The sequence below is a fragment of the Cherax quadricarinatus genome, chromosome 38 (assembly GCF_038502225.1).
Source record: "Cherax quadricarinatus isolate ZL_2023a chromosome 38, ASM3850222v1, whole genome shotgun sequence".
Classification (NCBI taxonomy): Eukaryota; Metazoa; Arthropoda; class Malacostraca; order Decapoda; family Parastacidae; genus Cherax; species Cherax quadricarinatus.
In genome coordinates, this window is record NC_091329.1 from 6,903,682 (window position 1) to 6,917,597 (window position 13,916).

The 13,916-nt window shown below is 39.1% G+C and overlaps 1 protein-coding gene across 20 annotated transcripts in view; it reads right to left on the minus strand.

The window, feature by feature from the left end:
* Positions 1 to 13,916, minus strand: part of unc-13 — a 1,383,522-nt gene that overhangs the window by 45,529 nt on the left and 1,324,077 nt on the right. For all 20 annotated transcript variants that reach the window (XM_070092069.1, XM_070092068.1, XM_070092067.1 and 17 more), the window contains 8 exons: positions 8,115 to 8,265; positions 6,961 to 7,119; positions 6,148 to 6,273; positions 5,668 to 5,832; positions 3,641 to 3,754; positions 3,204 to 3,274; positions 1,492 to 1,588; positions 522 to 743 (listed from right to left, as the gene is read on the minus strand). In XM_070092069.1, coding sequence (XP_069948170.1) covers positions 522 to 743; positions 1,492 to 1,588; positions 3,204 to 3,274; positions 3,641 to 3,754; positions 5,668 to 5,832; positions 6,148 to 6,273; positions 6,961 to 7,119; positions 8,115 to 8,265 — 1,105 coding nt within the window. The remainder of the gene's footprint in view (positions 1 to 521; positions 744 to 1,491; positions 1,589 to 3,203; positions 3,275 to 3,640; positions 3,755 to 5,667; positions 5,833 to 6,147; positions 6,274 to 6,960; positions 7,120 to 8,114; positions 8,266 to 13,916) is intronic.

Here is a 13,916-nt window from a genome sequence, read left to right on the forward strand (position 1 = left end):
ATCAGTGAAGTTGTGACAATACGTATTATTACAACACATATCACCGTATATCAATACATACATACATACATACATACATACAGGATTCCTAAGGGCCTTTCCTTGGGTTTAATTTTCATGGGAATGTATGTAATGGTTTTAATATTATAAAAGATGGGTTCTCAATGAAGGATGGCTTACATGTGGTTCAGTGAGTTATGAAACCATGACTGTACGAAATTCCACTTAAATAAATAGAGGTGATTGACAAGCAAATAAACATACGGTAACATAAGAAAAGAGTAAAGTACTTGAAAAGTCTGCAGCTTCAGCAGAAGCCAATGAATCAAAGATATGTAGACAAATAGGTGAGTACAAATAGGTGAGTACAGCAAGCTTTTTTATTTAACAACAGTCCCTCTTGGTAGAGCAAAACATTACTAAATAAAAGTCTTAGTGTGTCCATGTGTCTTTGATTCATTTTAAAATATTCCCAGTACTGTACTCAAATTAACAAAAGAGCTCAATAATGCAGTACAAACCTTTTTCTCATCACCAACATAATTGGGAAACTCCTTTTTGGTAATATCAGCATACGCTAAGAGCACCTTAACTATCGTCTTGGCAAATCTCTTCATAAATCTTTTCCAGATCTCAGGGTCTGGACATTCCAATTTTGAGACAACACCGAAGCACTGAGTCAGCTGAGTGAAGACATCAACCACAGAGTTTGAGAAGAGCGAACTCTCAGAACTGACTGGGAACTGCAAGAGAGCAGATTTACACAATTTTAAATGGCTTTTCTGAGGACAAAGATTAAATGTTTTAATATTTTATTTATAAAGGTTGGTACAAGGATTTAATGCTGCCAGAAATAAGGCAAGGATACATGTAAGTGAACCAGATTTATCTGGGACAAGTTGAAAAAGCTCTCTTTAGAGCAAAACATTGTACTTATAAAGGCTGTTCCTGTTTCATGTGTCTTGGTCTTCATTTATAAATTAAATCTAAGAGGATATCTTTTTTGTTTTTCAGTTACACTCATCCCGTAGCAATGATAGATGGAGTAACAGAAACACTTCATAATTAATCCACAATCTGGAGGGAAAGCTTCAACAAATAATGATTCAGGAGAGACTGAATATCAAATTACCTTTTCCAAATTGTGGGTTAATTGTGAACTGTTCTAGCCAGGGTACTGTGACCCATTCTTTGACAGATGCTCTATATGTAATACTATATGAAGAACACAAAGGCACAATACTGTGACTGGAACAATACACAAATAATACGTGCATAGGAGAAAGAAACTGTATGACGATGTTTCAGTCCAACTTGGACCATTAACTAGTTACACAGTGTGACTAGTTAATGGTCCAAGTTCGACTGAAACATCGTTATAAAAGTTTCTTTCTCCTAGGTGTGGGTTATTTGTGTATGGAATACTACATGAAAACAGTGAAGGTAAGTAACACGCAGACTACACTAGTGGTACCAGAACTGCTGTCTTACTTCATCTTTCTTGTCTCTCTGGAAGGCACCGTTGAGGTACTCGAGCGACACATCGTCGTTCTCATTGAGCCACTGCATCACAAATGGCTCAAACCACCTACAAAATTATTATTACTGTTAGAAATAAGCGAGTGAAATGTGTATACATTTTTTACCAGTCTGTATATCTCTTGCAACACTAAAGACATTTTTTAGCATAGCAGGATAGTCTGATGGCTATGGTGCTCACAACTCATTAAAGAAAGTGTGACAGAGATAGTCTCAAGAGACATTCGTGATTTTTTTTATTAACACATCAGCTGATTTCCACCAAGGCAGGGTGGCCCGAAAAAGAAAAACTTTCATCATCATTCACTCCATCACTGTCTAGCTAAAGGGGTGTTTTACACTACAGTTATAAAACTGTAACATTAACACCCCTCCTTCAGAGTGTAGACACTGTACTTCCCATCTCCAGGACTCAAGTCTGGCCTGCCGAAAAAATAACAGTGGAAACCCTGATCACTTCTTTAAGAATTTAAATGTGACATACACACAAAGAGTGATTAATGTAGTGCAGGATAGCCAAGAAAATTTTCTTTTTTTTTTCCAAACAATAATAAACCAATGGAACAATTGATCTCCTAAAAGCTGTGAAAGTCACAGCTGCTACAGTTCAAAATTAGCCTGAACAAACTCGTTAGGAAAAAACAGAAAGAGCTGGCACAAGCCATGGGCCTTCCTGTTGACCCTTGAGTTGCTGGATAGTGGTGAACACATAACTTCTTTAGTGTAGAATTACCGACAATATGTAAAGTAAAAGGACACAAGTGCAACTAATGTGACATTTATTGTGGCAACGTTTCGCTCTCCAGGAGCTTTATCAAGCCATTAAAGCTCCTGGAGAGCGAAACGTTGCCACAATAAATGTCACATTAGTTGCACTTGTGTCCTTTTACTTTACAACTTCTTTAGTGTTGGTGTAAATGTATTTAATGCTCAGCAAGAGGTAAATGGACAAGAATGCATTCCTGGAGAGCATTACTAAAGATGTTTCGATCCTTCGACGTTGATCAAGGTCCAAGAACTGAAATGTCTTCAATAAAGGTGTCCATTTCCCGTAATTTGTTGGCAATTATTTGCCTTTTTAACACAATGCACAGCAAGATTTATTTTAGACTTGACATGTTCTAAAAAAAAGGTTAACAAACTGGTGACATAATAGTGATAAAGACCCTAATAGATACAATGTTTCACCCACGGGTGGACTTCCTTTCAAGCACTTTAAAAAGCCCACCTGTGGGTTAAACTTTTCCCAGAAAGAATTTGTGTTTCTGTCACCAGTACAATTTTCATTCCTTTCTACGGTATATAAAATGTAGTTCATCTGTAATAAAATATTGTTAAGCATAAAAAAAAGGCCACTAGATGAGATAAAGATATGTCCTTAATTATGTGTCTTTGTGAGCATAATAATGGTACATGATATTGACAAGTTGATAAGTAAAACACAGATGCAACACTTAGGTATCTTTATTCCAAAATGTTTTGCCTATTTTTATTCCAAATGTTTTGCCTATTCTGAAATGTTTCACCTACTGTGTAGGCGAAATATTTCAGAATAAAGATACCTATCTGTAGCACGTCTTGCTTATCAATGTGTCTTTGTATCAGCTTGCTGCCCCAGTTGCTAACACTTAAGAGTTGGGAAGAAAAGGTAAGCTGGCACTTACGCTGGGTATTCAGGCACTTGGTCTTTGTAGGGAGGCACATCCTTTACGTAATTATTGTACAGCCACTTTACCTGTTGGGGGAATTAAATAATAAACTTGTCAGTGCTGATTCTGAGCTAAACCTTTATATTTACCTACAACAACATATAGTACATGTATGATTATTTCATTGAAGAACATAAAGACTTAAATTTTATAACTATACAATGTAAAGCAACAGAAAAAATATATTATAAAAGGATTACAAGAGCAACTGATACTCAACTTCACGGATTACAAGAACACTCAATATTCAACTTCATGGATTACAAGAACAATCAATACTCAAGTTCTCAATTACAAGATATATTCGGCAAATAGCTAATCACTTTTTTCTAAAACAAAGCAAAATAATGAATATAAATGTTAGCAATTCAAAGAAACAGATGTGAGCTTACTTTGAAGTGGAGATTCATGTATTCACTACTCTTACACAAGCGATGTTGCTCATGCTCCTCCAGAGCATACTTGATATCTACTGCAAACATACTCCACATAGTTGAGGCAGACAGCTGCAAGAAAAAAAAGTTAGTTTATGTAATCCCTTAAATTACTGAGAAATACGCTAAATAAAATATATGATGTAAGAAAGTAAAAGACATACAGCATATAATTTCTTTTATGAAGTGCTTAGTTATTGCAAAGTATTTTAAGTTACATCTAACAGTAACTGTTTTCCAACAGGAGGGTGATCCAAAAAAAGAAAACACTTTTACCATCACTTGCATCTTAGCTGCCTTATTAAAAAGGAAGAGACACCATGACTGAAAGATGACCCAGGAAATTACAACAAGCCTACAGTGCCAATGCTCTTCTTCCCATCTTTAAAGCTTAATTAAATCCTGCTAAACTAGCTTCCAGAAATCCCTCATCATACATTTCCATGCTCATCCTCTTAACAGCACATCTAATCCCAAAATAGTATTCAAATAAAAACTATAATGTTTTTAACACAATGACCATTTCCCACCAAGGTAGCGTGACCTGAAAAAGAAGAAACAAAGTTTTTCTTGTTTTTATATTTTGTAATATATACAGCCCCTTACTCCTGACATTTTAGTCGCCTCTTACAACACACATGGCTTATGGAGGTAGGATTCTTCTCCACCTCCCCATGGGAAATATTAACATATTTTCCTTCAAGAGGAAAACTGAAACTTTGATCACAAGATGGTTAGTATTATTAATGCAAGTTAGTCACAAACCTCGTGTACTAGGAATCCAGATTAAGTCATAATAAACAACTGTCAATGAATACACAGAAGGATGGAAGGGGGCTCAAACATATTATTAGTAATCCTGCAGCCGAAGTAACAGTTTTGGGTCTGTAATTCTGTGTATACCTGGAGAGAGTTTCAGGAATCAACACCACCATGGTTCAGTCTGTAATCAGGCCTTGTGGTGGATCAGAGCCTGATCAACCAGGCTGTTAAACGGGATTTAAAAAATCTGTTGATTAGCACATTTTGTCTTTCTTCCCTATGCTGTGACTTCACACGAGGTCCCTTCAAAGGGGCTGTTACCTGGCCACCAGTGAGGGGCTCTTGATCCAAGGCATTGGAGCTACCCTCCTTCTCCCTGGATGAAACCTGATTACCTGCTAATTCCCCAGTGCTGCATGAACCTTAATGGTTTAGTGTGTCCCCATGAATAAGTGAATAATGTCAGGACTAAAAATACCAGAAAGAATCTGCACAATTAATTGACAGCACTATGGTTACTCAGGGGCACAATATCAACAGGTACTCTCATCACTAACTCGTCACCCACAATGTCATGTCACTTCAAGTGCTCAACAGTCACTTATCACCCACAATATTTAAATATCTTGCTAGGTACTCATCACTCACTCATCACCTACACTTTATTTGTTGAGGAAGCTGACAAATAGTGAATTGAAAACAAAGAAATAGAATATAAACATTTTGCCTTCTGTGGGGTAAAATATGTCAAAGTACCACATTGGGTGAAGCATCGTTAAATAAAAGACTTATTGTGTTTATGTGTCTGAGTTCCTTGTCAGAGGAAAAAGACACTTATGGACAGTTCAGGATATGACTATGATGGTTCAGGACACAACTGATGAAGCCATGAGTGGTTTCATCGGTCATGGCAAAACCTTTCCTACAATAAATAAATGAATAAATGGCCAGAACTGAATAAAAGGGCTCTCTTCCTAAGGTTGTTGGTATCACCACAGTATTTACAATTCCCTGTCTGGGTTCATTAGATCAAAACTTTTCATAAAAGTTCACAGGTTCAAACCTATACGGTTTCACAAAAACACATGTCAGAGTTGATGGGTTCGAACCTATACCATTTCACAAATACACAGGTTGGAGTTCAAAGGTTCAAACCTATACCGCTTCACAAACACACAGGTCGGAGTTCAAAAGTTCAAACCTATAGTGTTTCATGAACATACCTGTCCAATGTTGAACTCCTGAGGGAACTGGTTGAGGACGGGGGCATAGCTGTTCTTGTCCTCTTCAATGACAGACACAATGAGGGCAATCAATTTGTGCCAGAAGTCGACACTCTCTAGTCGTGGCCCCTGTTCTCCACCTTCCTTCTTCTCTGATGGGTCCACCTGCATCAACACATGAACAAAGTTGATAATGTTATGAACAGTACTCAGTGAACAGGTAAATCTGTCTCTTTAACACCATCTAGTACAGGTGGAAACACTGAGTGTGTTTCCTTAAGAAACCTGCTGTCCATGTTCACCTAGCAGTAAAATAGGTACCTGGGTGTTAACTGACTGGTGTGGGTTACATCCTGGGGACAAAATTAGCCTAATTTTCCTGAAATGCTCTGCATAACCAGGGGCTTTCTATACAGTATGTTACTGAAGTCAGCTATGGTCTATATAAGTTTTATCATGTACTTGTAGATATTATTATACCTGAAATTCTCTGTTGTAGAGCTCATAGCAATTCTCGAACAGGAACTGGTAGGTGGACCTGAGACAGGCTATGGCACAGTCTTTCACAACCACACTGGCTCGAGGTGGTGAGGAGAGTTCTTGTACCTGCAGAGGACATGTCAGATTAGAATCAGACTCACATGTACTAACACCTTCAAAAGTAGTGATTACTTATAATCATGTACAATGATATATTTAATCTACTTACATATACATTCATTAAATACTTATTTGCATACATTTAATAACCTTAAATACATATATGTACTACATAATGTTTATTGCCCTTGTAGTCTTAAGTTAGGGTTAAGCTTGCCCAAAATACTCTGCATAACCATGGGCTTTCTGCATGCAATCAAGTGTCACCTATTTCTGTATAAACATTGTATCATGTGGAAACAAACTGGCTAACTACAGTCGTAGGATACTGTAGCGGTGTAGCTGTTTTAGAGTAAGTTAAATATTACTGTACTGGTATACTCCCTTAGTTAAGATTCTGGGTCCATAGCCTCCCCTGTCAGAATAAAGCATACAAACCTCTTCAAAGCAAACAAATGTGTGTATGTGTGTGTGTGTGTACTCACATATATGTGGTTGCAGAGGTTGAATCACAGCCCGTGGCTCTGCCTCTTTACCTTGTTTGTGTGTAATGCACAAAATCACTCAGCAATTTACATCCGGTAAATCTTTCACTGTGGAATCTCTCACAATCATATGTACATCAAGCAGTGCACATTTAAAATGTATGTTAGCAAATAGATGCATTAACCAACACAAGAGACTGATATTTACTTTCATCCTGAAAAAGGTAATGGAGGTGAGGAGGTCAACTGTGGATTTGAGATCCTGAAGCTTCTCGTTGGAGCTGGCAGGGAAGTTGTTGCGGTACATTGACAGGTCGATCCGCAGGGAGTTGTGCAACTGGTCCAGCAGCTTTACAAACTTTTCTTTCTGTAAAAAAAATATTATTAATTTTTTTTCTAGCCCAGTGGCCATCTCTGGCCAGGGTAGGGTGACCTAAAGAAGAAAACACATTCACAATCATTCATTGCATGTCTAATTCTCATTTCATCAGTTCTAATTTTCATTCTAGAAGGTCTAATTCTCATTCTGGGTCTAATTCTCATTCCAGGTCTAATTCTCATTCCATCAGGTCTAATTCTGACTCCAGGTTTAATTCTCATTCTAGGTCTAATTCTCATTCCAGCAGGTCTAATTCTCATTCCATGTCTAATTCTCATTCTAGCAGGGCTAATTCTCATTCTAGCAAGTCTAATTTGAATTCCAGCAGGTCTAATTCTCATTCACCATTTCTGAGTCTCATTCCATCACGTTGTAATTCTCAGTTGGCAACAGCACATGTCACAATTCCTGAATTTTCATAATATCAACTGTATAATACATGCATAACTGTAAATACAAAAACTGCTGGTGTATGACCTGGTATGTACCTGAAGGAACCTGGAAGGTACATGTTTTAGATTACATTTGTTTGGTATATGTGAAAATACTTTCATTAATTACATTTGTTATCAATACCATGTGAAATTCCTTTTTTTTCCTATACAGTACTAATGATAGTATTACATTCACACAAGCTTTTGCAGTATTATAGGAATTTGCTTCGGAAATGCTAATTAAGATACCTGCTATCCTCATTCACCTAGTAAGTAGGTACTTGGGTGTTAGCTGATTGGTGTAGGATGCATCCTGGGGGGACAAGACTGAAGACCCCCAGTGAGGATAAGACAGTCCTCAATGATGCACTGACTTTCTTGGGTTATCCTGGGTGGCTGACACTCCGGGTTAAAAACCCGAACAAAATCTCATCTCTTGTGTAAATACCGCATTACACTTACCCCTAGATATTTACAAATACATGTATGTAAGTCGATATAATGATTTTTTTTTTGAATTTTTAAACAAAAAGTAAGGCAAGTGCTTACACCAAAGTTAGATGCTGCAAATCTATCAGAAGCAGAGACAGCGGAGGAGGCCGTGGTGTGAGCATAGAAGGCATTGATGTTGGCCAGCAGTGTGGACATGACTGCCGGCACTCCTGGACACAGGTACTTAGTCGACAGGCAGTGGAAGTGACTGTCAGAGATAAGAGAAAAAGCATTAAATGGTGAAAACCATGCTATCTGATACCAACAAAAGGTTTCAAAAACATGAGGAAAGACCAGGAGGCATTTATGAAAAAAAGTACTGGTCCTGGGACTTTGACCACTTCTAACATACAAAAGTTAAGTATGACAATATACAGGTACTCCTTGACTTACAATCAGGTTATGTTAAGACAAACCCACCCTAAGCTGAAAATATCAGCAGTCATCTCTGGTGAGCAGTCTCCCCTGGTGAGCAGTCTCCCCTGGTGAGCAGTCTCCCCTGGTGAGCAGTCTCCCCTGGTGAGCAGTCTTCCCTGGTGAGCAGTCTTCCCTAGTGAGCAGTCTCCCCTGGTGAGCAGTCACCCCCTGGTCACCAGTCTCCCCTGGTAACCAGTTTCCCCTGGTCACCAGTCACCCCTGGTCACCAGTCTCCCCTGGTCACCAGTCTCCCCTGGTCAGCAGCCTCCCCTGATCAGCAGTCTCCCCTGATCAGCAGCCTCCCTTGGTCAGCAGCCTCCCCTGGTCAGCAGTCACCCCTGGTCAGCAGTTGCCCATGGTCAACAGTATCCCCTGATCAGCAGCCTCCCCTGGTCAGCAGTCACCCCTGGTCAGCAGTCTCCCCTGATCAGCAGCCTCCCTTGGTCAGCAGCCTCCCCTAGTCAGCAGTTGCCCCTGGCCAGCAGCCTCCCCTGGTCAACAGTCTTTCCTGGTCAACAGTTGTCTCTGGTCTTGACACAAATACGTAATAAGTGGAAAACTCATCTACTTTAAATTACGACACAACAGTCAAGAACATACATATTATTTCACAATTTACTGTACATAAGAGCATTCAGTATTTAACAAAAGTGGTGATAAATATTATGTTTATATATATATTACAGCCTCTCCTCACTTAGTGACGTACTCGTTTACCGACGACTTGGACTTATGACGGGCTCTCTGACCGGTATGCATATCTAAATAATGTATAATAGAGCTGATTTCCTCTATTCTGTTTTAGAATATACAGTACGTACACTGCTGCATAAATGTTTAAAAAAATACCAAAAATGTTATAAATGGTGCAAACGTTACATTAAAAAAATATCAAAGATGAGTGACACAAGCCCACTAGCATTATACGTAGTATGCTCCTCACTTAGTGATGAATTTGTTTACTGATGTGGTTTCATGAACGAAACTCCGTCGTTAAGTGAGGAGAAGATGTATGTATGTGTGTATATATATATACGTATATATATATACATATATATATATATATATATATATATATATATTTTTTTTTTTTTTTTTTATTATCACACCGGCCGATTCCCACCAAGGCAGGGTGGCCCGAAAAAGAAAAACTTTCACCATCATTCACTCCATCACTGTCTTGCCAGAAGGGTGCTTTACACTACAGTTTTTAAACTGCAACATTAACACCCCTCCTTCAGAGTGCAGGCACTGTACTTCCCATCTCCAGGACTCAAGTCCGGCCTGCCGGTTTCCCTGAATCCCTTCATAAATGTTACTTTGCTCACACTCCAACAGCACGTCAAGTATTAAAAACCATTTGTCTCCATTCACTCCTATCAAACACGCTCACGCATGCCTGCTGGAAGTCCAAGCCCCTCGCACACAAAACCTCCTTTACCCCCTCCCTCCAACCCTTCCTAGGCCGACCCCTACCCCGCCTTCCTTCCACTACAGACTGATACACTCTTGAAGTCATTCTGTTTCGCTCCATTCTCTCTACATGTCCGAACCACCTCAACAACCCTTCCTCAGCCCTCTGGACAACAGTTTTGGTAATCCCGCACCTCCTCCTAACTTCCAAACTACGAATTCTCTGCATTATATTCACACCACACATTGCCCTCAGACATGACATCTCCACTGCCTCCAGCCTTCTCCTCGCTGCAACATTCATCACCCACGCTTCACACCCATATAAGAGCGTTGGTAAAACTATACTCTCATACATTCCCCTCTTTGCCTCCAAGGACAAAGTTCTTTGTCTCCACAGACTCCTAAGTGCACCACTCACTCTTTTTCCCTCATCAATTCTATGATTCACCTCATCTTTCATAGACCCATCCGCTGACACGTCCACTCCCAAATATCTGAATACGTTCACCTCCTCCATACTCTCTCCCTCCAATCTGATATTCAATCTTTCATCACCTAATCTTTTTGTTATCCTCATAACCTTACTCTTTCCTGTATTCACCTTTAATTTTCTTCTTTTGCACACCCTACCAAATTCATCCACCAATCTCTGCAACTTCTCTTCAGAATCTCCCAAGAGCACAGTGTCATCAGCAAAGAGCAGCTGTGACAACTCCCACTTTGTGTGTGATTCTTTATCTTTTAACTCCACGCCTCTTGCCAAGACCCTCGCATTTACTTCTCTTACAACCCCATCTATAAATATATTAAACAACCACGGTGACATCACACATCCTTGTCTAAGGCCTACTTTTACTGGGAAAAAATTTCCCTCTTTCCTACATACTCTAACTTGAGCCTCACTATCCTCGTAAAAACTCTTCACTGCTTTCAGTAACCTACCTCCTACACCATACACTTGCAACATCTGCCACATTGCCCCCCTATCCACCCTGTCATACGCCTTTTCCAAATCCATAAATGCCACAAAGACCTCTTTAGCCTTATCTAAATACTGTTCACTTATATGTTTCACTGTAAACACCTGGTCCACACACCCCCTACCTTTCCTAAAGCCTCCTTGTTCATCTGCTATCCTATTCTCCGTCTTACTCTTAATTCTTTCAATTATAACTCTACCATACACTTTACCAGGTACACTCAACAGACTTATCCCCCTATAATTTTTGCACTCTCTTTTATCCCCTTTGCCTTTATACAAAGGAACTATGCAAGCTCTCTGCCAATCCCTAGGTACCTTACCCTCTTCCATACATTTATTAAATAATTGCACCAACCACTCCAAAACTATATCCCCACCTGCTTTTAACATTTCTATCTTTATCCCATCAATCCCGGCTGCCTTACCCCCTTTCATTTTACCTACTGCCTCACGAACTTCCCCCACACTCACAACTGGCTCTTCCTCACTCCTACAAGATGTTATTCCTCCTTGCCCTATACACGAAATCACAGCTTCCCTATCTTCATCAACATTTAACAATTCCTCAAAATATTCCCTCCATCTTCCCAATACCTCTAATTCTCCATTTAATAACTCTCCTCTCCTATTTTTAACTGACAAATCCATTTGTTCTCTAGGCTTTCTTAACTTGTTAATCTCACTCCAAAACTTTTTCTTATTTTCAACAAAATTTGTTGATAACATCTCACCCACTCTCTCATTTGCTCTCTTTTTACATTGCTTCACCACTCTCTTAACTTCTCTCTTTTTCTCCATATACTCTTCCCTCCTTGCATCACTTCTACTTTGTAAAAACTTCTCATATGCTAACTTTTTCTCCCTTACTACTCTCTTTACATCATCATTCCACCAATCGCTCCTCTTCCCTCCTGCACCCACTTTCCTGTAACCACAAACTTCTGCTGAACACTCTAACACTACATTTTTAAACCTACCCCATACCTCTTCGACCCCATTGCCTATGCTCTCATTAGCCCATCTATCCTCCAATAGCTGTTTATATCTTACCCTAACTGCCTCCTCTTTTAGTTTATAAACCTTCACCTCTCTCTTCCCTGATGCTTCTATTCTCCTTGTATCCCATCTACCTTTTACTCTCAGTGTAGCTACAACTAGAAAGTGATCTGATATATCTGTGGCCCCTCTATAAACATGTACATCCTGAAGTCTACTCAACAGTCTTGTATCTACCAATACAATATATATATATATATATATATATATATATATATATATATATATATATATATATATATATATATATATATAAGAGAAGAAGAAAAACTTTATAAAACTGGGATGCTTAAATGTGCGTGGATGTAGTGCGGATGACAAGAAACAGATGATTGCTGATGTTATGAATGAAAAGAAGTTGGATGTCCTGGCTCTAAGCGAAACAAAGCTGAAGGGGGTAGGAGAGTTTCAGTGGGGGGAAATAAATTGGATTAAATCTGGAGTATCTGAGAGAGTTAGAGCAAAGGAAGGGGTAGCAGTAATGTTAAATGATCAGTTATGGAAGGAGAAAAGAGAATATGAATGTGTAAATTCAAGAATTATGTGGATTAAAGTAAAGGTTGGATGCGAGAAGTGGGTCATAATAAGCGTGTATGCACCTGGAGAAGAGAGGAATGCAGAGGAGAGAGAGAGATTTTGGGAGATGTTAAGTGAATGTATAGGAGCCTTTGAACCAAGTGAGAGAGTAATTGTGGTAGGGGACCTGAATGCTAAAGTAGGAGAAACTTTTAGAGAGGGTGTGGTAGGTAAGTTTGGGGTGCCAGGTGTAAATGATAATGGGAGCCCTTTGATTGAACTTTGTATAGAAAGGGGTTTAGTTATAGGTAATACATATTTTAAGAAAAAGAGGATAAATAAGTATACACGATATGATGTAGGGCAAAATGACAGTAGTTTGTTGGATTATGTATTGGTAGATAAAAGACTGTTGAGTAGACTTCAGGATGTACATGTTTATAGAGGGGCCACAGATATATCAGATCACTTTCTAGTTGTAGCTACACTGAGAGTAAAAGGCAGATGGGATACAAGGAGAATAGAAGCATCAGGGAAGAGAGAGGTGAAGGTTTATAAACTGGGGGAGGAGGCAGTTGGGGTAAGATATAAACAGCTATTGGAGGATAGATGGGCTAATGAGAGCATAGGCAATGGGGTCGAAGAGGTATGGGGTAGGTTTAAAAATGTAGTGTTAGAGTGTTCAGCAGAAGTTTGTGGTTACAGGAAAGTGGGTGCAGGAGGGAAGAGGAGCGATTGGTGGAATGATGATGTAAAGAGAGTAGTAAGGGAGAAAAAGTTAGCATATGAGAAGTTTTTACAAAGTAGAAGTGATGCAAGGAGGGAAGAGTATATGGAGAAAAAGAGAGAGGTTAAGAGAGTGGTGAAGCAATGTAAAAAGAGAGCAAATGAGAGAGTGGGTGAGATGTTATCAACAAATTTTGTTGAAAATAAGAAAAAGTTTTGGAGTGAGATTAACAAGTTAAGAAAGCCTAGAGAACAAATGGATTTGTCAGTTAAAAATAGGAGAGGAGAGTTATTAAATGGAGAGTTAGAGGTATTGGGAAGATGGAGGGAATATTTTGAGGAATTGTTAAATGTTGATGAAGATAGGGAAGCTGTGATTTCGTGTATAGGGCAAGGAGGAATAACATCTTGTAGGAGTGAGGAAGAGCCAGTTGTGAGTGTGGGGGAAGTTCGTGAGGCAGTAGGTAAAATGAAAGGGGGTAAGGCAGCCGGGATTGATGGGATAAAGATAGAAATGTTAAAAGCAGGTGGGGATATAGTTTTGGAGTGGTTGGTGCAATTATTTAATAAATGTATGGAAGAGGGTAAGGTACCTAGGGATTGGCAGAGAGCATGCATAGTTCCTTTGTATAAAGGCAAAGGGGATAAAAGAGAGTGCAAAAATTATAGGGGGATAAGTCTGTTGAGTGTACCTGGTAAAGTGTATGGTAGAGTTATAATTGAAAGAATTAAGAGTAAGACGGAGA